General features: G+C 48.2%; 7 protein-coding genes across 7 annotated transcripts; 5 read left to right on the top strand and 2 right to left on the bottom strand.

Moving 5' to 3' along the window:
- Positions 1 to 44: 44 nt before the first annotated feature.
- On the top strand, positions 45 to 870 carry N7516_007452 (uncharacterized protein; the record flags this gene model as incomplete). Its single annotated transcript, XM_057220172.1, has 2 exons — positions 45 to 442; positions 525 to 870. 2 exons carry the CDS (start codon positions 45 to 47, stop codon positions 868 to 870), a joined length of 744 nt encoding a protein of 247 aa, XP_057074263.1.
- Positions 871 to 1399: 529 nt separating this feature from the next.
- On the top strand, positions 1400 to 2074 carry N7516_007451 (uncharacterized protein; the record flags this gene model as incomplete). Its single annotated transcript, XM_057220171.1, has 1 exon — positions 1400 to 2074. The coding sequence occupies one exon, from the start codon at positions 1400 to 1402 to the stop codon at positions 2072 to 2074; it is 675 nt and encodes a 224-aa protein (XP_057074262.1).
- Positions 2075 to 4015: 1941 nt separating this feature from the next.
- N7516_007450 (uncharacterized protein) lies at positions 4016 to 5863 on the top strand (the record flags this gene model as incomplete). The annotated part of the gene is made up of 3 exons (XM_057220170.1): positions 4016 to 5492; positions 5555 to 5602; positions 5661 to 5863. The coding sequence occupies 3 exons, from the start codon at positions 4016 to 4018 to the stop codon at positions 5861 to 5863; spliced, it is 1728 nt and encodes a 575-aa protein (XP_057074261.1).
- Positions 5864 to 7491: 1628 nt separating this feature from the next.
- On the top strand, positions 7492 to 8490 carry N7516_007449 (uncharacterized protein; the record flags this gene model as incomplete). Its single annotated transcript, XM_057220169.1, has 1 exon — positions 7492 to 8490. The coding sequence occupies one exon, from the start codon at positions 7492 to 7494 to the stop codon at positions 8488 to 8490; it is 999 nt and encodes a 332-aa protein (XP_057074260.1).
- A 1052-nt stretch (positions 8491 to 9542) lies between these two features.
- N7516_007448 (uncharacterized protein) lies at positions 9543 to 14908 on the top strand (the record flags this gene model as incomplete). The annotated part of the gene is made up of 2 exons (XM_057220168.1): positions 9543 to 10199; positions 10250 to 14908. The coding sequence occupies 2 exons, from the start codon at positions 9543 to 9545 to the stop codon at positions 14906 to 14908; spliced, it is 5316 nt and encodes a 1771-aa protein (XP_057074259.1).
- A 930-nt stretch (positions 14909 to 15838) lies between these two features.
- Positions 15839 to 20742, bottom strand: N7516_007447 (ankyrin repeat domain-containing protein; the record flags this gene model as incomplete). Its single annotated transcript, XM_057220167.1, has 9 exons — positions 15839 to 16000; positions 16055 to 16630; positions 16691 to 16920; positions 16985 to 17375; positions 17454 to 17579; positions 17663 to 17797; positions 17845 to 17859; positions 17922 to 20674; positions 20724 to 20742. 9 exons carry the CDS (start codon positions 20740 to 20742, stop codon positions 15839 to 15841), a joined length of 4407 nt encoding a protein of 1468 aa, XP_057074258.1.
- Positions 20743 to 21200: 458 nt separating this feature from the next.
- N7516_007446 (cyclin-dependent kinase) lies at positions 21201 to 22371 on the bottom strand (the record flags this gene model as incomplete). The annotated part of the gene is made up of 4 exons (XM_057220166.1): positions 21201 to 21462; positions 21531 to 21694; positions 21757 to 22259; positions 22335 to 22371. 4 exons carry the CDS (start codon positions 22369 to 22371, stop codon positions 21201 to 21203), a joined length of 966 nt encoding a protein of 321 aa, XP_057074257.1.
- Positions 22372 to 22521: the final 150 nt, after the last annotated feature.

Genomic DNA, 22521 nt, shown 5'->3' with positions numbered 1-22521 from the left:
CTGTGCTCCCCCAACGACCACTTTGTCGGTTCTAGAGCATCATCATGCGCAACCAATACATTTTCCGCACTCCCTTCCTCTCTCCTGCCGAGATCAAGCTAGGTAACCTAATCCCTAACATCTCCGATCCGGAACTGGACACTCGAGACTGCGATTTGTCTTTGGTGCTTAATAAAGACTATACTGTCAAACCTATCTCCGACTTTCGCGCTTTCTTCCAAACGAAGCACAACACCCAGCTCACCGCGTCTCTGTCGCGAATTCTCCGAGCTTCCGCAGTACAAGGCGGCGCCGATAACAGCTCCCTTGATTCCGCCAAAGGGAATATTCATACCCTGCGCCAACCGAAAGCGTTCTTCCAACAACTTTGCCAAGACAACGCCGTTAGGGTATGGCTGCAGGAGCAAATCGAGGATGGATTGGACGTGCATTTTGTAGTGGGGTATGTGACATTTCTGGATGCGAGGGCCGCAGGGGGGGAAGGAAAGCCTCTCTTCGTTCTTGGCTTCTGGCGGGATCCCTAGTGAGGTGCTTGGCATACCAGGGATTGATGTACAAGTGGCGGGTGAAAATACGGCTGAGAACCGGAGTGGACAAACCTACCTTGCACCTGGGGAGCAGATCTTTGCGTTGCGGGTGAAGAAACTCGTCTTCAAAACTTTTCGATCCAAGACTGTCGATACTGCCAAGTTGGAGAAACACACTACGTGGCAGATGGTCTGCGCTACTCGATCTGCAAAAAAGCCGAAGCCGGAGTGGGTGGAGGTATCACTGGAGGGAATGGATGATGATAGCATGACTGAAGAAGAGGCCGATGATGTCGAGCACTTTCATGATGATGAAGTCCTTGTACTAGATGCGGAGGGCTGAAACGAGGTCGTTCGCAGAAAGAACATTTTGCTTATGCAAACGAGTACGGGTCCAATGAAATTATATGAAATCACATAACCATAAGCTTTCCACCCCCCAGATCTAAAGTACTGTAAATCCAGCAGACCTAGACTCTATTTCTTGGCTCAATCCTGGAAAAGTAGATCTGAACTGAATCTGAAATGAATCTAAAATTGATGAGCAATCTATGGATTGAGATTACTACTGAGAGTGGGAGAAAGAAGAAGAGAGTTTTATTGTAGAAACCTATCAGGATTGTATTGAAGAAAACAATATGATGGATTCTGAATAATTGAGATGGACGGGGAGAGAAAGGAAGAAGGAGAGGAGAGAGAAAACTATCTATGTGGGTGGATCTGTCTGATAGTGGGTCCATGGGTGCCTAAGGCACCCAGGCACCCAGGCACCCAGGCACCCAACAAGTTTTCATACGTTAGTCGATAAAGCGAAACGGAAATTACAACGGTATCTACCATTCAAAGCAGGAGAAGATGATCGGGCCTTGGTCATGACCAAGGGAATCCCAACCGACAATAAACCAGTTGGTAAGCAAGTATCGCTTGTATCTAATCTCCTTGCCAATGTGACTGGGAACCCAAAGTTCACTTCGTCGCTGAAACAGGAATACAGACTAATCAAAGCAGGGTTTATTCTCCCACCTAATCTCAGGGGTTCGACAATTCTCAGCGGCGAAGTACCAAACAGTACCATCGCATTCAATACCGTACCGGCAAGGAACCGAGGATCAATAGAACAATATCTTTTACCCACTTCTGGACTGATGAGGGAAATTCTTGCTGTGGACTCATCTCCTGAGTCGGTATGGACGTGGAGCTCAAGCGATTCTCAACGGTACCAGACCTCACAGAAAAAGAAAATTGTGGCTTGGGCATTGTACAACATGACATTGTACGTGAAGCAACACAAGGCTTCAACCGTTGCAGAAAACAAGTCGAGGACGCAAGATGAGCAGAAGAAGTTCTTGCAACGCCACACGCCAACCAAAAGTGGCCTTCTACTGTCCTTTCCCGAGACGATGGACGATTTCCCCTACCCTGAGCTGGGCCCCCTAACAGAAAAAGGGGAAATAGACCTTGAAATGTACAACCGGTGCTGGGAATTGCTCCGTATATCGCCGGTGGACTTTACAAGGACAACATCCTGGTTCCGGATGATGCAGTAACCCTACAGAACTCGGGGCTAGTCAGCCTCTATTATCTGATGGAACACGTCGCATTCATAAACGACGTTTCAACCGGTCTAGCGGTAAAGAAGAATAGCATCTTCCGCTGACCCCCGTATCGATCTCCTCAAGCTCCGACTTAAATTCAATTCAGATTCATTTCAGATTCATTTCAGATTCATTTCAGATTCATTTCAGATTCATTTCAGATTCATTTCAGATTCATTTCAGATTCATTTCAGATTCATTTCAGATCTCCACGTAGCTCTGACTGATGTGCTGAGCCAGCTATAGGCAGACGAAGCGAGGAGAGGAGTTAAGAACGAACTTGTTGGCACATAGCTGCTAGGGACTGCAAGCCGATGATAATATCCCCTTCGTGTTGATTTCGGGGTCTACGGAAGATGCTTTCAAAGTTGAGTACCAAAGGTCCCCCATGAATTTCCCCATCTCGGTACGTAACTCTCTGTGTTGGTCGGAAAAAGGTATCCACGCAATTTCCGGTCTCATGCGGACTTGGGTGAGCTCCTTCGGACCATACCTCCACGTCTACTTGCCATGCCGGCTTGCAAGTAGTAGAGATGATAACAACGCACTTGGTGAGATGGTCGGAGTTGCTATACCGCCACTGGGCGTCCTTGCGTAGCTGGGAGTAGGATTATGACACGCCGACTTCAAGAGCTAGGGTAGGGAATCCCCCCACCCATCCCGTCAAAGATATCGACTGGAGACAGCCACCAGTCAGGTTCCTTAGCCACAGACCTTCCTTTAGTTCTTGGTGAAGGTCGGGATACGAAGGCCCCATTCTCACCGGAAAGACTCATCCAGGATAGTTGGACAGCTAGGGCTTGAGAGAAAACGCCAATGATTGAATCGTGTTGGTGATCTGGCCTAATTTTAAATAGTACTTCACGGCGACGATACGAGATTGTCACTCGTACTCCGGAAAGAGTTCTTGGTCGTCTTTGATCTTGGAGAATAGTTCTTTTCCTGTGTCTTGTAGATATATGAACTGGGACGACGTCTTCTCAACCTAGCTTACGTAAAGAAGTTGACGAAGCCCTAGAAAACTTGGAAGGTTCCCAGTGAGGTGGTGTCGTCATCCTCGCCTGTTGATCCGGGAGTGCGGATGAACAGTTGTATTAGGGTATTTGGGTGAGTGTTTTAAGAGTGCCCTGGAGGAAAGAGGATTGTGGCGTTCATTGATATTTGTTTTGCAACAAATAGGGATGTACAGGTGGTATGCTTAGATTCTAGACATGTTGTACATTAGCAATTAAGGTGAACCTGGTCCGTGTCCTCAAGGGCTTGAGAATGCTGGTACATTTCATTCCCTGATATAATCAGTGGAAAGGGATCTTATGTTATTCGCACCTCGAGCAATAGGAGCGAAGCCCAAATCTGTCGATGGTTGTTGTGATGGTGGCCTTAGACGTCCATGTTGGTGCCTCAGGCAGCGACCTCAGTAGGGAGAGTAGGAGTAGGTAGATACTCTCTCCACTTTCTGGTCTACACCCTATACATGCCACAACATTCTCCTAGTGCGAAATAGTACATTGGCCAGGGTATGACGAAGGCATATATCGGCACGCACATTTGGGAAATAAAGTTAAATTCCCATAATCCATACTGGTGCTATATCATTGACTATTGGATGACAGGGTGGGCTGTGGAGTATTATGATGGGCTTCTACATCACCGCAACCCAAATGTTGGAATCGCCGGAGAAGGAGAGTTTCCCCTTTCCCGATAATGTCCAGTCTTTCAATCTCAGGTGATGGAATCTCGGGGATTTTTTATTTCTAAGATAATAGTTCTTCATATCCAGTCATTTTTGGCGTCAAAATCAAATCCACAGAATCCTCGACGTCGGCCATCTTATCCCGGTTGCACCCTCGGCTTTTCCACAAACCCATTCATTTCTTGAAAGGAAAGGTCAATATGAGGAATGAGCACTACAGTAGCAACATGGTGATTCAATCACCTGACTCTCCCCAGTCTGATACTAACGACAACAACGACCAATTCCAACCCATCCATGACCACGGTCGTTCGTTTTCTGTCTCTCTGGACTCGGAAAAACCACCATCAAGTCATACCCCCGCTGCTGGGAGACGCTCACTTGATTTACGAGAACGTAACGGTTATATTGTTCTAAACGAAGACGACTGCTATGATCAATTGGGATTTTGCTTCCCAAGATGGAAAAAATGGATGATCATCTCGGTCATCTTCCTGGTACAGACCTCGATGAACTTCAATACCAGTTTGTATTCGAATGCCATCGGCGGTATTTCAGACGAATTCGGTGTCAGCCTCCAAGCTGCACGTTGTGGTGCTATGGTCTACCTAGTGACTTATGCCTTCGGCTGTGAGCTGTGGGCACCCTGGAGTGAGGAGTTGGGACGCAAGCCGATTTTACAACTCAGCATGCTCCTCACGAATATTTGGCAAATCCCTGTTGCTCTTGCACCCAACTTTGCGACTATTATGGTTGGGAGGGCATTTGGTGGTATCAGTCTGGCTGGCGGATCAGTCACACTGGGAATGGTAGCAGACCTGTGGGAGCCAGAGCAGCAGCACTACGCAGTAGCGTGTGTGGTATTTTCATCAGTAGGTGGTTCGGTCCTAGGGCCTGTGGTCGGTGGCTTTGTTGAGGCCTTCCAGCCTTGGCCTTGGGCTATGTGGATCCAGTTGATATTTGGCGGGTTTGTTCAAATTTGCCATCTACTGCTTGTTCCTGAAACCCGGACTACTATCATGATCGACAACTACGCCAGGAAACAGCGCAAGGCGACTGGGCTCAAGATATGTGGACCTGATGAATTTCAACCGTTCAAAGAACGTTTTTCTTTGAGACAAATTCTGATCACCTGGATTCGCCCTTTCAAGATGCTGATAACAGAGCCAATTGTGTTGACCCTGTCTCTTCTCAGTGGCTTCAGCGATGCCCTAATCTTCATGTTTATCCAATCCTTTAGCCTGGTCTACAAGCAATGGGGCTTCAGTACTGTTGCTATCGGCCTTTCCTTCATCCCTATCTTAGTGGGTTATATCATTGCATGGCTCAGCATGTACCCAGTACTGCACAGGAATTCCACAAAGAGAAAGATGAATCCTAATGATGAACATGCGCAATATGAATCCCGGCTCTGGTGGCTGCTCTACACTGCCCCATGTCTCCCCATTGGCCTGATTGGCTTTGCATGGACGAGTCTAGGGCCTCCAGTCCACTGGATAGGAAGCATGGTGTTCGCAGCTATTGTTGGCATTGCGAACTATACCATTTATATGACAACCATCGACTACATGATCTGCGCCTACGGTCCCTATTCAGCTTCCGCTACCGGTGGAAATGGCTTCGCAAGAGACATACTAGCTGGTGCTCTCACTATACCGGCCACCCCATTCTTCAGCAGTACATTTACCCTTCGATACTATTTCAATGTTAAAAAGCCATTACTAACGCCAGGCCAATAGATATTGGTGCACCGGATCGTAATCTTGAATACGCATCTACCATCCTCTGTATGTGTCCTCACCCCTACACTTGCACCGCAATTGCACTCTTTTAACACCCTTCCAGTCTGCATATCCTGTCTCCTTGTGGTCTCCGTCTATGTGATCTATTGGAAAGGACCGGTGATGCGCAAAAGCTCACCGTTCGCCCAGCAGCTGTCCTATGCTCGGCAGGAAAATGCCAGCCGTCGCGCTTCCATGATCTACTCCAGATCGGCGCCCCACTCTCGCAGACCAAGTGATACAGCACACACCGGTGTTGGCGAATGATTTGAGAGTTCATTAGAATAGCACTTTCTTTTGGGACAATAGACCTGATTCTTTATGACGTTCCCGCTTCGATGATCGAACAAGATATTCGCCGATTCCTAGAATATAATCTTACACAGATAAGAATCCATCTGGTTTCCGTTGCCTTTCGAAAAACGGTTACTCTCCTCTGACTAGCCTGGGCATGACAAAATTGAATATCTAGTAAATACGGTAGATCCGCTATTCATTTTTGCAAGTTTTCCGAACAGTTTAGCCGACCCTCAACTCAAGCCATTCGAGCCCGAAGCCGTCAAAACCGGACGCAACTGCTCGCGGCCTTCGATACGACCACCAGTATGGACGCCGTGCAGCAGTTCCCAGTCATGGCAAAGTTGCTGCGGTCCGTGTGTCTACAGGCGACTGCGTAAGCGTTGAGTGGAGACGAATACCTACAACGTAGGTAGATTTAAAACCTGGTGGTGGGTTTAGCCTTAACATTCCCGAATGCCAAGCTGGCCAAGTATCTCTTAATTCCACTTGGCATGCACCTGGGCATAAATCAAAGTGGGGCGAATAGCGAGGAGTAAAATATGACAATACAGAGCTGATATATTACGGTAATAATAAAAGAGCCTCGTGTATATAATACAATACAATAAGCTAGTGCCGATTAGGCCAACCGCATAATTAGTTACTTTTTTTTTTTTTTTTTTTTTTATAATCCCTGAGGGTGTACGTAAGACACTCTTGTTTACTTCATGTCACATTCAAGGGCAGCCACAGACAACATTGAGCCTCGCTGATGTTGCTTTTTTGGGGTATACCCTGCGATCGAGAGCCAACCGAAGTGAATGAAGCTGACTCGTTCAGTATCTGGCATTCAGGTACGGAGTACACAAGATCGAAACACCTGGTATCCTTGCCTAGGGGGAAATGTCTGTTATCGCTGACTGGACAGATACTTATTATGGACAGATACTTATTACTAGATATAAAGAGGAACGAACCCACTGCCTCCATGCCGTTGGCCCGTATCTGCACGTGTTGCCTCATGCCCACGCGTGCCACGCCTACCACGCGGCATCCAAATCGTTGATCCCTGCATGTGAGTCTTCATTTGGGGGCCGTAACCCTCAAGCGCTCACTTAACAGACTAAGTACGCTCTCTATAATTGCTTATCCATTGAATCTTCTAATTAATTTTGAATCTCTTGAATTATTTGACGGAAATATAAAATAGAAGAAAAGAAAAGAATTTACGCTTCTATCACTCCTAAGATACGTCGTACTTACTTCCTACCCCCCTACATCCTTGCACCACACATTCAAAATAGTACAGCCACGCTGGAATGCACAGGCACAGATACGGTTACGCGCAGACTTACCCCTCCAGCAATTCTGACGTTGAGGTCGCCTTTCCCCATGTGGACTTGACTACAATTGTAAAGGGAAATAGGAACAAAGAGATTCGAAGTCAGGTGACAAGATTAGCCTCTTTCGAGTTCTTTTTATTATAAATACTACCCCGGGGGTCTTTCGGAAGGCGATCCGGAGGCTCCCCCTTTCCAAGCTTTCTATACTACAAGACTACCAAGGCTGAACATCACCCCAGCCGATCATTTCACTGCCTATAGAACCCGTCTGCCATGTCTTCCGCAGACCTTCTCATCACCGGTGCTACCGGCTTCATTGGCTTCAAAGTTCTCCTCGGAGCCCTCCAGGCCGGGTACACGGTCCGAGCCGCTATCCGGTCCCCCGAGAAAGCCAAAACACTTGCCTCCCACCCCAAGATAACCGCTTCTGGGAAGACAGACAACCTCTCATTCGTTGAGGTTCCTGACATCACCTGCGACGGCGCTTACGATGAGGCCATCAAAGACGTTACCTACGTCATTCACCTCGCCTCTCCTCTCCCTTCGCCGTTCCTGGACCCACAGACCGGCATCTATGAGCCAACCATCAAGAGTGTGAGCACCCTACTTGCATCCGCATCCAAAGAGCCATCAGTGAAGAAGATTGTCATCACATCTTCGGTCTTCGCAAACACACCCTTCCCTCCCGACGCAAGTCAGGAAATTACAGCTGAGACCAGACTGCCTGACCTGTCGGGACCCTTTGACTCAATGCTCCCCGCATACCGTGCCGGCAAGATTGCCGCGCTGAACTTCACCGATAAGTTCATCAAGGAGAAGGAGCCTTCCTTCACAGTCATCAACGTCTTCCCCGGTTTCGTTTTCGGTCGGGATGACAGAGCTCTAGAAGTCAAGGACCTCTATGCTGGAACAAATCGCATCCTTCTACCAATCATCACTGGGCAGTCTGCCCCTAACCCTATGCCAGCAGGCGCTACCCATGTGGATGATGCCGCCAAGGTACATCTCGAAGCATTGAACGAAGGCATTTCTGGGAACTTCGGCGTCACGAAAGTCCACGACTTCAACGATGCTTGGAAAGCTATGGAGAAGCGCTTTCCTGATGCTGTTGCGGATGGCACATTCACGCAGGGCAATCAGCCAACCGTGCCCGTCAGTTGGAATGCTCATCAGACTGAGATTGATCTCAAGTTCAATTTCAAGACATATGAGGACATGGTTGTTGACGTTGCCGGACAGTACCTTGAGCTGTCTGGCAAGAAGGAGCCTTGAATCTTAGTGTCTCCCATTAGTCACATAAAAGGATATTTTGGTCTCGATACATCCTACAGAAACTGTTTATATTTATATGAAGCAAAACTTTGAAGCTCGAACTATATATATTCCAAACCGAGGAAGGCATGTTGTCACCACGTGAGGCACCTCAGTACTAACCGTCTCAGTTAAACTAATGGTACTATTCCTGAGTGTACTGCTCCCTACACAGCGGGCGCCAGCTGCCAAAACCCTATTTCCGGTAAATGTTAATGCCTTGATGCCTAGCTTTGGCCTGGTGGCTTGAATTAAGACCGACAGAAGAATTAAAATACCTGAATTACCATGACACTTCCAACAAAGTAGCCTGATTTTGCTGGCGCTTACAACTCTCAAAAATGAAGCCTTTCATCTCATACAATGCAGATATCTTTATATTTTTTGGTGGTTTGCAAGTGTCAGTGGAGATATCTCACTTTTGACACTTGTAAACCGTCCAAAAATACGGAGATACTGCCATTCGTGTGCAATAAAAAACTTCATTTTTGGCACTTGCAAACCATCCAAAAACATGAGATGTCGCCGTTTGTATAGGGACCAAAAGCCTCATTTTTATGGGTTACAGTCCTCAAGCATAAGTCAGGCCAAAATAAGGCATTAAGGCATTATATTCAGGCCGCGGTACATTGTATGGGGCGGTGTAAGGAGCGGTCAATAACCAGGCCAAAGCTAGGCATCAAGGCATGAACATTTACCAGAAATAGGGTTCTGGCAGCTACCTAGGTATACCGCTGCGTACTGCTCCCTGAAATGGCAAGTTACAAACATATATTAACTATCCCATGATCGCCAAAGAACTAGACAGTGCTCCATATATCCCCCAGGTGGAGTCATTTGGCTTATCGAGCATTCTATTGGCCATTTGACCTGAAGCGCCGAGCCTCAGCCCCGCGATCTCTCGTTCACAACTGTTTTTCTGGGAAATATTTTTCGTTGACAAGCTTAGCATCCTGCGTGGCTTGAGATCTTATTTACATAATCCTTTCAGACCCAAAATATCAAAGCCGAATATGGGTAGCTTTAAGCAACGGCTCAAGAATCTAACGCAACGGCCAAAGAAGGAGAGGGGAACCAATGGGGCACATCTTCCTCCGACCGCAGAGTCAAACGCGTCTAAGCCTTCGGAAGAATTGATCACGGAGGACCATGTACAGACTTCTGGACCTGCTGGAGATCTTGACAAGATCTCCAAACCTGCTTCAATGCATTGCAACGCAACCACGGTCTCAGGACTACCCGAGTTCCCCCAGCCCGAGACGATCGTGCCTGGTCCATCGTCTGCTGATACAATTTCAACCTTTTCAAGTGACAGCAATGACCCTTGGGCTTTGGCATATGTAATCTTGCAGAAACGAGAGCCAAAGTTGGTAGAATATTATCAGACTCACTTGAGCTTAGCTCAGCGCAACGGCTCAGTGGACCCGGCCGATGCAGTGGACGCAGATCTTTCGAATCCGCGGTCAGTCGAGTCAATGATGACGCGGCTGCTGGAAGACCGGGAGCAGAAACAGTGGAAAGTTTCACTTCTAGGAAAGGATGTGAAGATACGCGAGCAGACCGAAAAACTGGCCAAGTTTCTCCTCTGGGCCGACCCAGTCGTGAAGAACGCCGTTAGCACTCAACCATACGCAGCGTTGGCATGGGCTGGTGTTTCGTTACTTCTACCTGTAAGCCAACGGCGATCCCCCTATTGTCTATCTACTGCTGACCCAGACAGTTACTCTCGAGCAGTACCACCGCCAACCTGGCAATGCTGAAAGGCTTCGATTCAATCGACAACGTTCAGATCTACTGGAATATCTGCGAGAAGAGATACCTGCAGTCCGAGCATATGGAAGAATATCGAGATCTCATCAAACCTCTTGCTACGCTCTACTCTTATATCATCGAATACCAAGCACGTGCTATCTGTCATCTATCTGAAGCCCAACTCTCCCGCGCATGGAAGAACATAGCCGGCGAAACCGATTGGGATGGAATGAAATCAAAGATCGAGACATCAAGCGAGGATTGTAGCTCCTATCTCCCTCATCTCGAATTAGGGGAGATTCGCAATCACCGAGATCGTCAGCTGCAGGAGATTAAAGAGTCTCGAAGTATTCTTGATGAGATTTGCAACGTCTTAAAAGAGGACACGAGCCGGAATCAGAAGAATTATGAAGACCAGAACGAGCGACACCTTCTTCAAACACTTGCGTCCGACTACGAAGATGACAAGAATTACAACCCGCTGAGAGTTCCAGGCACATGTGAATGGTTCTTTGAGGGCAACGACTTTCGGAACTGGCGCGACAGCAATACTTCTAGTCTTCTGTGGATTTCCGCTGGCCCTGGTTGTGGAAAGTCGGTGTTGTCGCGGACTCTTATCGATGAGAACCGACTTTCAACAAACATCACAACATCAAAGATCTGCTATTTCTTCTTCAAGGATGGAGATGAGCGCCGCATGTCAGCCACCGATGCTTTGTGCGCATTGCTTCACCAGCTTTTCACCCACGATCCTACGGGTACACTAATTCAAAATGCAGTTATCAGTCACAAAAATCACGGTGCAAATCTAGCACATAACTTCTCCGAATTGTGGCGACTTTTTATCCAATGTGTCGGCTCACCAGAGCTTGGAGAGGTTGTTTGTGTCCTGGATGCTCTGGATGAGTGCAAAAGTGATAGCATGCGGCAATTTCTCGGCAATCTGAAGAATTCCTACTCCAACCCCAAACTTTCATCCTCAACCTCGAAGCTAAAGTTCCTGCTCACGAGTCGCCCATATGATAGCTTGGAGACATCGTTTCATGATTTCCCCGACACAACTTCATTTTTGCATTTTGACGGGGATGACAAGTCTGTTGAAATCAACAATGATATAGACCTGGTCATCGATGCCAAACTACAGAAGGTCGCCCGAAACTTTGGGGAGAGCGACCGCCAAATGATTTCCAATCAAATCAAGGAGATGAAGAATCGCACTTATCTCTGGCTACACCTCACGTTCGATATTATTGAACAGAGCCCAAGCCAGTATAGGCGACGGTCCGATATCAAAGGACTCCTCTCCAGCCTACCTTCGGAGGTCTCAGACGCATATGAAAACATTTTAGACCGGAGCAAGAACAAGCTTCAGACAAAGACCCTCCTTGAGATTGTTTTGGTTGCAGAACGACCTCTATCGCTCGATGAAGCCAATATAGCCCTGACTATGGCTTTGGAAAAGGACGGTTTTGATTCTCTCGACGACCTAGAAGCGGAGTTATGGCCACAGTGCGACTTCAAAAGCGTTGTGAAAAATCTCTGCGGTCTCTTCATCAATGTGTACGATTCGAAGTTGTTTTTCATTCATTTGACAGCGAGAGAGTTTCTCACTAAGCCCCCTCAGAGTGGAAAGTGGAAGGGACAGCTAAGCATGACACAGTCGCACACGAAGATGGCGCTACTGTGTCTATCATACTTGGTACATCTTGATTGGCAAGGGTCGGCAATGGAAACCAGGTCGAAGTTTCCGTTGGCTGGGTACTCAGCCCAGTATTGGATGGATCATTCACGGCCTGCGGAGACAGAGGAAGTGCTGGAGAGAGTCCTGAGGCTTTTCCGTCAACAAAGTCAAGCCTACTTAAATTGGTGGAATCTCTTTAACCCAGATCGACCTTGGACTGACGACCCCCCGCTGAAAGGTCCACGCATCGAAATTGGGACTCCACTACACTATGCATCGCTTCTCGGTCTCCAACGAACAGTAAAAGCCCTATTGGACAAGGGTACGGAAGTCAACGCGTCAAGCGAGCTTGAGGATGCGCTCCAGAATGCTTCAGTTGGAGGCCACGAAGGGATTGTGCAGCTGCTATTAGATAACGGCGCGGACATCAACGCGCCGGACCGGTATATAACTGCACTCCAGGATGCTACAGCTGAAGGCCACGAAGGGGTTGTGCAGCTACTGTTAGATAACGGCGCGGACGTCAACGCGTTAGCCAACAGAAACCAAACTGCACTGCAGGATGCTTCAACTAGAGGCCACGAAGTGCTTGTACAGCTGTTATTAGATTACGGCGCGGACGTCAACGCGCCGGGCGAGTATGGGACTGCACTCCAGTGTGTTTCATCTGAAGGCCATAAACAGATTTTACAACTACTCTTAGCCAACGGCGCGGAAGTCAGCGTGCCGGGCGGCGAGCGTAATGGAAATGCACTCCAGCGTGCTTCACATGGAGGCCACGAAGGGCTTATACAGCTGCTATTAGATAACGGCGCAGACATCAACGCGTCGGCTGGCAGGGTCCAAACTGCACTCCAGTATGCTTCAGGTAAAGGCCACGAAGGGGTTGTACAGGTGTTATTAGCCAACGGAGCGGACCTTAACGCGCCGGGCCCGTTTGGAACTGCAATCCAGTGTGCTTTAGCTGGAGGCCACGAACACATTTTACGGCTACTCTTAGCCAACGGCGCGGACGTTAACGTGCCGGCCAGCGAGCATACCGGAACCCCACTCCAGGATGCTTGCTATAAGGGCCACGAAGTGGTTGTGCAGCTACTATTAGCCAACGGAGCGGACGTTAACGCGCCGGCCGGCAAGTATGGAACTGCACTCCAGCGTGCTTCAAAAGAAGGTCACGAAGGGGTTGTGCAGCTACTATTAGCTAAGGGCGGGAACACCAACATGCCGGGCGGCGAGTTTACTGGAACTGCACTGCAGGAAGCTTGCCGTAAGGGCTACGAAGTGGTTGTGCAGCTGCTATTAGCCAACGGAGCGGACGTCAACCCGCCGGCCGACAAGTATGGAACTGCACTCCAGGGTGCTTCGGCTGGAGGCTACAATGGGATTGTGCAGCTGTTATTAGATAATGGCGCGGACATCAACACGCCGCCGGGTGAATATGGAACTGCACTCCAATGTGCTTCAGCTGGAGGCCACGAACAGACTTTGCAGCTCCTATTAGCTAAGGGCGCGGACGTCAACGCGCCGGCCTGTAGCTATGGAACTGCACTCCAGCGTGCTTCGTCTAACGGCCACGAAGTGCTTGTACAGCTACTATTAGCTAACGGCGCGGACGTTAATGTGCCGGATAGCGAGCATAACGGAACTGCACTCCAGGATGCTTCGACTGAAGGCCACGAAGGGGTTGTGCAGCTACTATTAGCCAACGGAGCGGACGTTAACGCGACGGCCGGGAGGTATGGAACTGCACTCCAGCGTGCTTCGACTAACGGCCACGAAGGGATTGTGCAGCTACTATTAGCCAACGGAGCGGACGTCAACGCGCCGGCCGGCAAGTATGGCACTACACTCCAGGGTGCCTCAGCTAGAGGCTACAATAAGATTATACAGCTTTTATTAGATAACGGCGCGGACGTCAACACGCGGGACGAGTATGGAACTGCACTCCAGAGTGCTTCATATACAGGCGGTGATGAAGGGATTGTGCAGCTACTATTAGCCAACGGAGCGGACGTCAACGCGCCAGCCGGTGAGAATGGGACTGCACTCCAGTGTGCTTCAGCTAGAGGTAGGGAAGGGATTGTGCAGCTGCTATTAGCCAACGGAGCGGACGTCAACGCGCCGGCCGGCAGGTCCGGCAGGTATGGAACTGCACTCCAGGATGCTTGCCGTAAGGGCTACGAAGGGGTTGTGCAGCTACTATTAGCCAACGGAGCGGACGTCAACGCGCCAGCCGGTGAGAATGGGACTGCACTCCAGTGTGCTTCAGCTAGAGGTAGGGAAGGGATTGTGCAGCTGCTATTAGCCAACGGAGCGGACGTCAACGCGGCGGGCGACAGGTCCGGTAGGTATGGAACTGCACTCCAGTGTGCTTCAGCAGAAGGCAACGAAGGGATTGTGCAGCTGCTATTAGCCAACGGAGCGGACGTCAACGCGGCGGGCGACGAGTATGGAACTGCACTCCAGTATGCTTCAGCAGGAGGCAACGATGGGATTGTGCAGCTGCTATTAGATAATGGCGCGGACGTCAACACGCGGGGCGAGTATGGAACTGCACTCCAGTGTGCTTCAGCAGAAGGCAACGAAGGGATTGTGCAGCTGCTATTAGCCAACGGAGCGGACGTCAACACGCGGGGCGAGTATGGAACTGCACTCCAGTATGCTTCAGCAGGAGGCAACGAAGGGATTGTGCAGCTGCTATTAAATAATGGCGCGGACGTCAACACGCGGGGCGAGTATGGAACTGCACTCCAGTATGCTTCAGCAGGAGGCAACGAAGGGATTGTGGAGCTGCTATTAGCCAACGGAGCGGACGTCAACGCGGCGGGCGACAGGTCCGGCAGGTATGGAACTGCACTCCAGTGTGCTTCAGATGCAGACCATGAAGGGGTTGTGCAGCTGCTCTTAGCCAAGGGTGCGGTATCAACACCCAGTGCCAGTGTGTAAATGAAATCCAGCCAATAGGTCCGGATGCCGACCATAGGTCGTCGGCGGACATGAGCCCAACACACAACCGATGATACCCCGAATGGCTACCCATGGGGTCCTTATTGAACATTTCTACATGACTTTCCTAGCCAGCCCCGGCTCAGACGGATGAAACCGTTGAATCGCTATAATAAAATACTTTTGTACGGCAGTTTTATTCATTGTATGGACAGGCATTCATACAAGATACACTGCTATCAACCTTTCAGGAAACACTCCCAGTTCTTGGACTGGGAGTGGTGGTACAAAAAGAGGTTTTAGACTTGTCAGAAGAGACATGGCATAGATTCCCGCGAAAGGTATATGAGTGGCGCCAGGTTGCTGAGTGACTTTGGACCAACACATGCCTAGGTAGCGCATATAATGATGATACAATATATAATTGGTGGGACATTTCTTAAATATGACAGTATTTCTACGAAAAATAGTCCCCGAACAGGTCCGCAATTTGATCATATTCTACACTATATTCTCTATATCTATATTTTGCAGCTACTTTAATATCAACATGTGAACAGTCTCTACTTCTAATACATTTAATATACACGAACTGTTCAACATTCTATGGAAAGGAAAGCTCGAGCTCGAGCTGGATGTTCTAAGCAGATGCTAAAGCAGCAGCGACTGTCAAACTATATGGTCACCCCCCGAAACAGACCAGCCGTATCCATCCTCTTTCTTCGTTTCTTTGTCCAATTTCAATTGTTCACGTAACTGTTCAATCTGTAGTTTGGGCTGCCGGATGTTTGGCAGTTCCAGCTCAGCTGGCAGATTGGTCGGTATGTTTCTCTTCTGGCTTTCCCTTCTGCCAAACGCATATTCCTTCAGCGTGCTCGCATTGTAAGCGATGACCGCAAAGAATCCAGACACGAGAATGGAAACCCCAACTTAGAACAAATTATCAGACAATGCTCCATGCCACAGGTAGTAGGGTGAGAACTCACAGATAATAGGGAATATCATGCGTCCTTCAAAGCGGACATCATCACCGACATGAGGGAAATCAGATATGTCCAAAGCAAGGAGACTTGTTAGGAAAGAAGCGGGTAGCTGCAAATATATCAGATAACAGTATTTCAGGACCAGACGAAAGTATGCACTTACGAAGAGAATTGTCACGACTGTGAACACCATGATCGTATCACTCTGCTTCGCGGTATCTTCACTTTGCTTTCGTGCGAACTCAGCTTCGACGATATTCGCTTGCTTCTGCTTTAGGTCGAGCAGCATGTCAATAGCCTTTTGTACAAACTCGGCCTCTTTGACCATTTCCGTAATCTCTTTCTTGACCTCCGAAGGTGTGTTGTAGGTAAACGTAGCATCTGGGTTGGAGCCGTCCTTCCAGATTTGCTTCCAAACACTTTCTTGGTCAAGGGCCAGGGACTTCATCATGTTCAGTTCATCACAAATGTCCTTGACTTCTCGGAGGAGCTCTGTCTCGCCGGCGATGTCGCCGTAAGGGTTATATGTCTCTCTTCCTTTCCAAGACCCATGCTTGGTATTGAACAAGCGAGTAATGAGTCCAGCCTCCTGTTCTGTATCATGTGTTTCACCAGGTTCCTTGTTCTCCATTGGAGGCCTGTTAGTGCATTCGTAGGTATTTGTTTGATTCTCATCGTCTGTCACTGTATTACCAAGTGACTTTTGGAATACATCGAATAAATGTGCTTCCTTGTCTCGCTTTTTTTCCATCAATAATTAGCGTAGAACCACCATTCTCTGGGAGCTGGTTCTGCGTACCACGTTCAAGATAGCTGCACGATAGACCCCCAAAGGCGATTTCTTGTTCCCCAATACTTCAACATCCTTCTTGTTAAAAAAGCTTGTAGCCGTACTGAGGATGAGTTCTTGGATGTTTTCGACCAATATCGAAGAGCTCTTTTCCTGAGCTCGAAGGTTGTTCAAAACCCGTTGAAGGAAACTGCTTTCTGTCTTATCTATCTCGTTTGTTGTGCTTGTGATAATGGTCTCTAGTGTAATGGGATATTAGTTAGACAGCCGTGTTGAAAATAGATGGTATCTGCAAGGACTCACTTTCGTCAAGTACCCAAAGCCAAAGCTGATTCACGATGAGAATCTTGCGTATATCATCCTTTGGTTGAGAATAATCGTTCGCTTGCTGGTTGTCCAGCTGTTTTAATCCCGTCCCGCTCTTGCTTTCTGCCTGCTTGAGCTTTGGATCTGTGCTACGCCACAGCACTTGATCTTTGTCTCTTGTCGTGGTGTCTTCAAGAGATGAATAGTAATACTGATCGAGGGTCATGGAGTCATGGACAATGTGTCGTCCTTGGGTAGATGGAGTGATCTTAGGAGAATGGGTCATCTTATTCTGCGTATCAGTCGGGACTTTAGCCTGTTGGACAGGGTCTGTGTTTGTACTCCGAGGGCGCTCGACTGGGCATTTCTTCCAAAACAGATAGGGCATCTACCGAGAATCGTTCAGTCAGAGGACTAAGGTGAGAAGAGAAAGGAAAAGACTAAAAGCAACAAAGTTTTGACTTACGTATAAAGCACTTCTGCCGAAATTCGAGATGTGGCTAGATTTGTTATTGGCCCTGATATCTGTACGCTTCTCATGGGCATCAACGCTAACCTGGCCATCGTAGGCTGTGTCAGACCGTTTATAATGCTTGTGTTGAGGTCAGTTTACTGGCATTCCAGATCAGGTGATTTAATCCCAAGCAGGGGAATGTTTCGCTAATTCCCACTTACAAGACACTGTGGTTTCATGTAGAACGTGTTTCCACCGGCAGGTAGTTCAGCCCAACTTTTGCGTACAAATTGTGCCCAAGGGCGGTGATCTTTGTTCTTAATTTGTCGATCTTGGGAAAGTCGGATCATGAGTTCCTATATTGCGTCAGCATGGAATCTGACCAGCAGTGGGAAATCAGTACTTCGACACAGCGCAGCTGACACAAACGGTTAGTAAATTGATAACAACGAGCGTGATCGATCATTTCATGCTACTAACATTGTTTGCGGGGACATGAATCCATCTCAAGTCTGGCACTCTCTGTTTCTCAGAGCCAGGTTCTCCCTGCATACCCAACACAGCAGTGGTTTCTCGCTTATTCGGTATATTGTTCGAGGACTCCCCCAGGGTAGAAAGCACTCCCTTGAGCGAATCGAGATCGAGATACCGACCAGGCTTCATGATCTTCTGAGGACCTTCGTCGTATATGATAGCAGCCATTGAACGGCGCTTGAGCTGGATGGAAGCCTGGTGCTCCTCATGATAAAGGTCCAATACTGTCCCCTCGAGGAGGCCGTAATCCTCGGATGAAAATTGGAATGTTGGCTGATTTTCGTCGTATCTCCAAGCATGATGATCTCGGAGAGGAGGAGGGTTCTCGAGAATTTCCTTCATTATGTTGCCGACTGGATCATCCTGTTCCCACTTGGAGATAATTTGCTGTCCTTTTTCAATGTGATTCCCGCTGAGGTACCACCCATTGGAAAGAAGCCACCAAACAACAATAGGCAGCTTATGGTACACAGCCAAGTGGAAAGCATCAAGCCCACCTGTTTCAGAGGGATCAGAGCGAGGTATCGATTGGAGAAAGCGCGAGAGATAGGTTTCCTCCCCTGGGGCCTCGAATTGTGCAGCCAGCTCCAGGACAAGTTTTGCATCGCCATTTAATGGCTTAAAAAATAGGCCAGTCTTTTCGATGTAGTTGTCTATTGTCTGCCACAAAAGGACCTCCATTTGACGATGACTTTCCGTGGTCCCCAATGCTGCTAGTGAGATTGGCGTATGACCATCATATTGCTTGCGAATAATAGCACCCAGAACATGGTCTTCTTCGTGGAGAATGTCACGTAAAACAGCGATCTTCTCGGTCTCCGTTCCAGGGCCAACAGACTGATAGGTTGTAGGGGATCCGCCAAGCCAGACTAGGATATTTCTGACCAACTCAATGTGACCGTATTTAACGGCCAAGTGCAGAGGTGTGATATTCTCATCAGTTGGGGCTAGCGTGCAAAGTCCGTTCAGGAGCAGTTGCTCTAAGATCCTGGTATGCCCACCCAGCGCCGCTACGTGCGCCCAAGAGGCCCCTCCCCTTTCCCAGAGAGTTCGCAGACTCTGTATTTTGCCCATGCATTTGCTGAACAGCTCCTCCTGTCTATTCAAGATAGCCCAGTATAGGATTGTCTCTCCGTGCTCATTGATCTCCTCGGACTTCCTATCGACCAATTCCGATAGAAAAGGCTGAAGCAAACTAGCCTCCTCAATGCAAGACCAAAAAGGATCGGCCTTTGCAGGAAAGCGTGGGAAATAAATCCCCGCTTCCAACAATTGAAACACAATCGGGATACGACCTCCTGTAGTAGCAGTCATCAAGACTGTATCATGCGGAGGGTTCCGCTTGTCGAACACAGTTATTGTCTTGATGTAATGTGGATCGAAACGGTCAAAGGTCAGGCTTTTGAGAATGAGTTGACTGATCTCTTGGTATCCTAGATGGCAGGCCAGATACAATGCAGTATGCCTGAAGTCGGCTTCTAAAGTTACATCCGCGCCTTGCTGAATCAGATACTTAGCCACCGCCAGATGGCGGGACCACAAAGCGGAGATCAGACCCGTTTGCGAACCTCGACCCTTCAAATTCAGGAGACTAGGTTCTCTGGCCAAGATTTTCTTAACGGCCGAGAGATGACCCCGCCTGGCAGCATGATGGAGAACCGTGTCAGTCCAGTAATCCCGGGTGGTTAGATCTGCCCCCATATCAATCAATAAATTAAAAATATCCAAGTGATCGTTGGTCAAGGCGCAACAGATAGCTGATGTACCCAGTTCATCCACCGAGTCCAGGAGAATAGGTTGCTTTGTCAAGACTTTCTCAACAGCCCCGAGATGTCTATGCATGACAGCATACTGGAGAGTCGTATCTATGGTTAGGTCTGCGTCTTTGTTAAGCAAATACTCAAAAATATCCGCGTGCCCGTACTCCAAAGCAGCAGAGATAGCTGTTCGACCTTTAGCACCCCGTGAATTTAGGAGACCAATGTGATCCTTCAAAAGATATTCTACCACAGCAAGTTGCCCATGTTGTACTGCAGAATGCAGTGCTTGAGTACCGTAAGCATCTTCAAATTTGGGTGTTGATACTCGGGAGAGTAGAACATCGAGCGCAGCGACATGCCCCCCTTGGGCTGCGAGGGTAAAAGCGGAAGTATCGTATTGGGTTATGATTTCCCAAATTTCCTTATAGTCTGATTGGTCCATCGCTTCCATGGCATCGATGTCAGCCCCCTTATCAAGTAACAATCTGACAATAGAAGCATAGCCCTTGCATGATGCGGCAAGAAGAGACGTTCGACCTGCAATGGTTGTCATTTCCAGGAGTTCTGTCCCGCCTCTATCAGAAAGGATTTCGACTATGCTTTCATGACCCTGCTGCACGGCAAGATGTAGAGCGGTTAAGTTGGTATCTGTGGTTGCATAGATATTGACCCCTCTCTTTAAGAGTAGCTCGACAATTTCTCTGTGACCCGATTCTGCTGCAAGCATCAGGGGAGTCACGTCGTTCTGAACAGTATGTTCGTCTTTGAACTGGTGAACGAACACAGCTTCGAGGATAGCATGATTGTCGAGGAGCGTTTCCACGGCATCTAAATTGTTGCATTTGATCGCCGTGTGTAGCTCATCTATGCAACGGTGTTGATCCAAAGAAACATCTGCGCGAATAGGCGTGTCCTCGGTGTTGCTTTTGTTTCGGGAATCTGTTTCAGTCAGACCAAATTCATCAAATTCCCAGGTAAACCACAGTACCTCGGACAATATTTTCCATCGTGGCTCAAATAAAAGTATCCAATTGTGCAGTATATCTATCATGAAGAATACAATGCTAAAAGCAAAAAGAAAATGGAAACACAATCCAACCCCCTCGCCCACTCAATACGGGATGGATGTTTTCGGGCCCTAAAAGAGCGCCGGGATCGTGTTAAAATTACGTTGCGCATCCAATGTATGTGAGATGGAATAGAGAAGTGGAAGATTTCTGACCATCAAATAGAGTCGGGGGGGGGAATAATAAACACACAGAGGTAAATCAGGGGTCTTGACTCGGACGATGCCAAGCCCAACCCCCCGCTTTATGTATCAATTCCAATTCAGCACCTTGAGCGCTTAGTAATGGGGTTTATTTATATCGAGCTTCTCATTTGACGCCAGGTACGGAGTATAAATGTACTATATGACTATGTTCTGCACGACATCAAAGCAGTAGAGATCGCAACTGGATTGTGATCATTTCTTTGCTGCTTCAGCGGGCGTGCGTCCGGAGTAGTATGAACTTCCCTTGCGAAAGTAATGATGAAGGCAAGCCTGTTTTGCAGAAAGCCTTTCCGCGGGGTCGTATTGGAGAAGAGACTCTAGTAGCTCACAGCCAGCACTCTCTAGGCCAGGGACTAGAGGAGTGCTAGGTCGCTTCCATTTAGGGAAAGTGCCTTTGTAGTCGGGTAACGCAGTAACACCGGGCCAGTTCTCTTCGTTGGGAGTACCAAGGCGGCTATAAAATCGAGAAGTCAATCCCATTTGAAATACAGCCATATAAAGAAAGAATAGAGATTTTTTTACCGGAAAATCGTAAAGATTTCGTCAATCTCCGAGTCACCAGGGAAGAGAGGCTTGCGCGTGCACATCTCAGCAAAGATAGCCCCTACAGACCACATATCGACGCCAGTGGAGTATAAGGGACTACCAAGAAGGATTTCCGGTGCACGATACCATAGGGTCACAACCTTATTAGGAAATATTTGTCAATAATGTTCAAGATGCGAGATGATTTCGACTAGGGTTTCACCTCATGTGTATACCTCCTCAAGGGAACAAGGAAAGCCCGAGCCAATCCAAAATCACCCAATTTCAGGGTACCATCCCGGTCAATCAGCAAGTTCTGTGGCTTTAGATCACGATGTAGAATACGATGACTATGACAATAGCGGACACCCTCAAGCAGTTGTGCCATGAACTTTTTCACCATCGCTTTGTCTAAACCGAGCTTCATTATCGCTGCATTCTGTAGAGATTTGCCACGGCCACCTTCGCTGACAGGCAGGGCGTCCATATATCTCTTCAGATCCAAGTCTAAGAACTCCATGACGAGATAGAGGTTGTGACTATCGAGATGTACAATATTCAGCAACTGGACGACATTCTCGTCCTTCATTTCTTTGAGAAGAGAAATCTCTCGGATAGCTGTACTAGGGACGCCCTCATCTTCGTCATCGAGTCGGACTTTCTTTAGAGCAACGATGCGGTTAGGATAGTTCAGCTCTCGAGCCTTGTAGACGACACCGTATGCTCCTATAGTAAACGAGACTGTCCGTTAGCTAGGGTCCAGGGGTTAACCATTGCCAAACAGACACGGCAAAATGTCACCTTCGCCAACTTTCTCGATTTTCTCATAATTCTCCATGGTGACACTCTCCAATCCCATTCAACAGAAACGTGGTAAAGATCCAAGGTAACAGAAGGGATTCAGGGGAGATAGAAAACAGTAGGTAGTGAGAAAGGAGTGAAGAAAAGTTTATAAACCCGCATACCAGGAACAATTATTCCGCGTGTT

Source organism: Penicillium verrucosum, assembly GCF_028828655.1.
Source record: "Penicillium verrucosum strain IBT 35672 chromosome Unknown utg000002l_segment0_segment0, whole genome shotgun sequence".
Taxonomy (NCBI): Eukaryota; Fungi; Ascomycota; class Eurotiomycetes; order Eurotiales; family Aspergillaceae; genus Penicillium; species Penicillium verrucosum.
The sequence above is the reverse complement of the archived record's forward strand: the minus strand, read 5'-3'. Positions and strand labels throughout refer to the sequence as shown.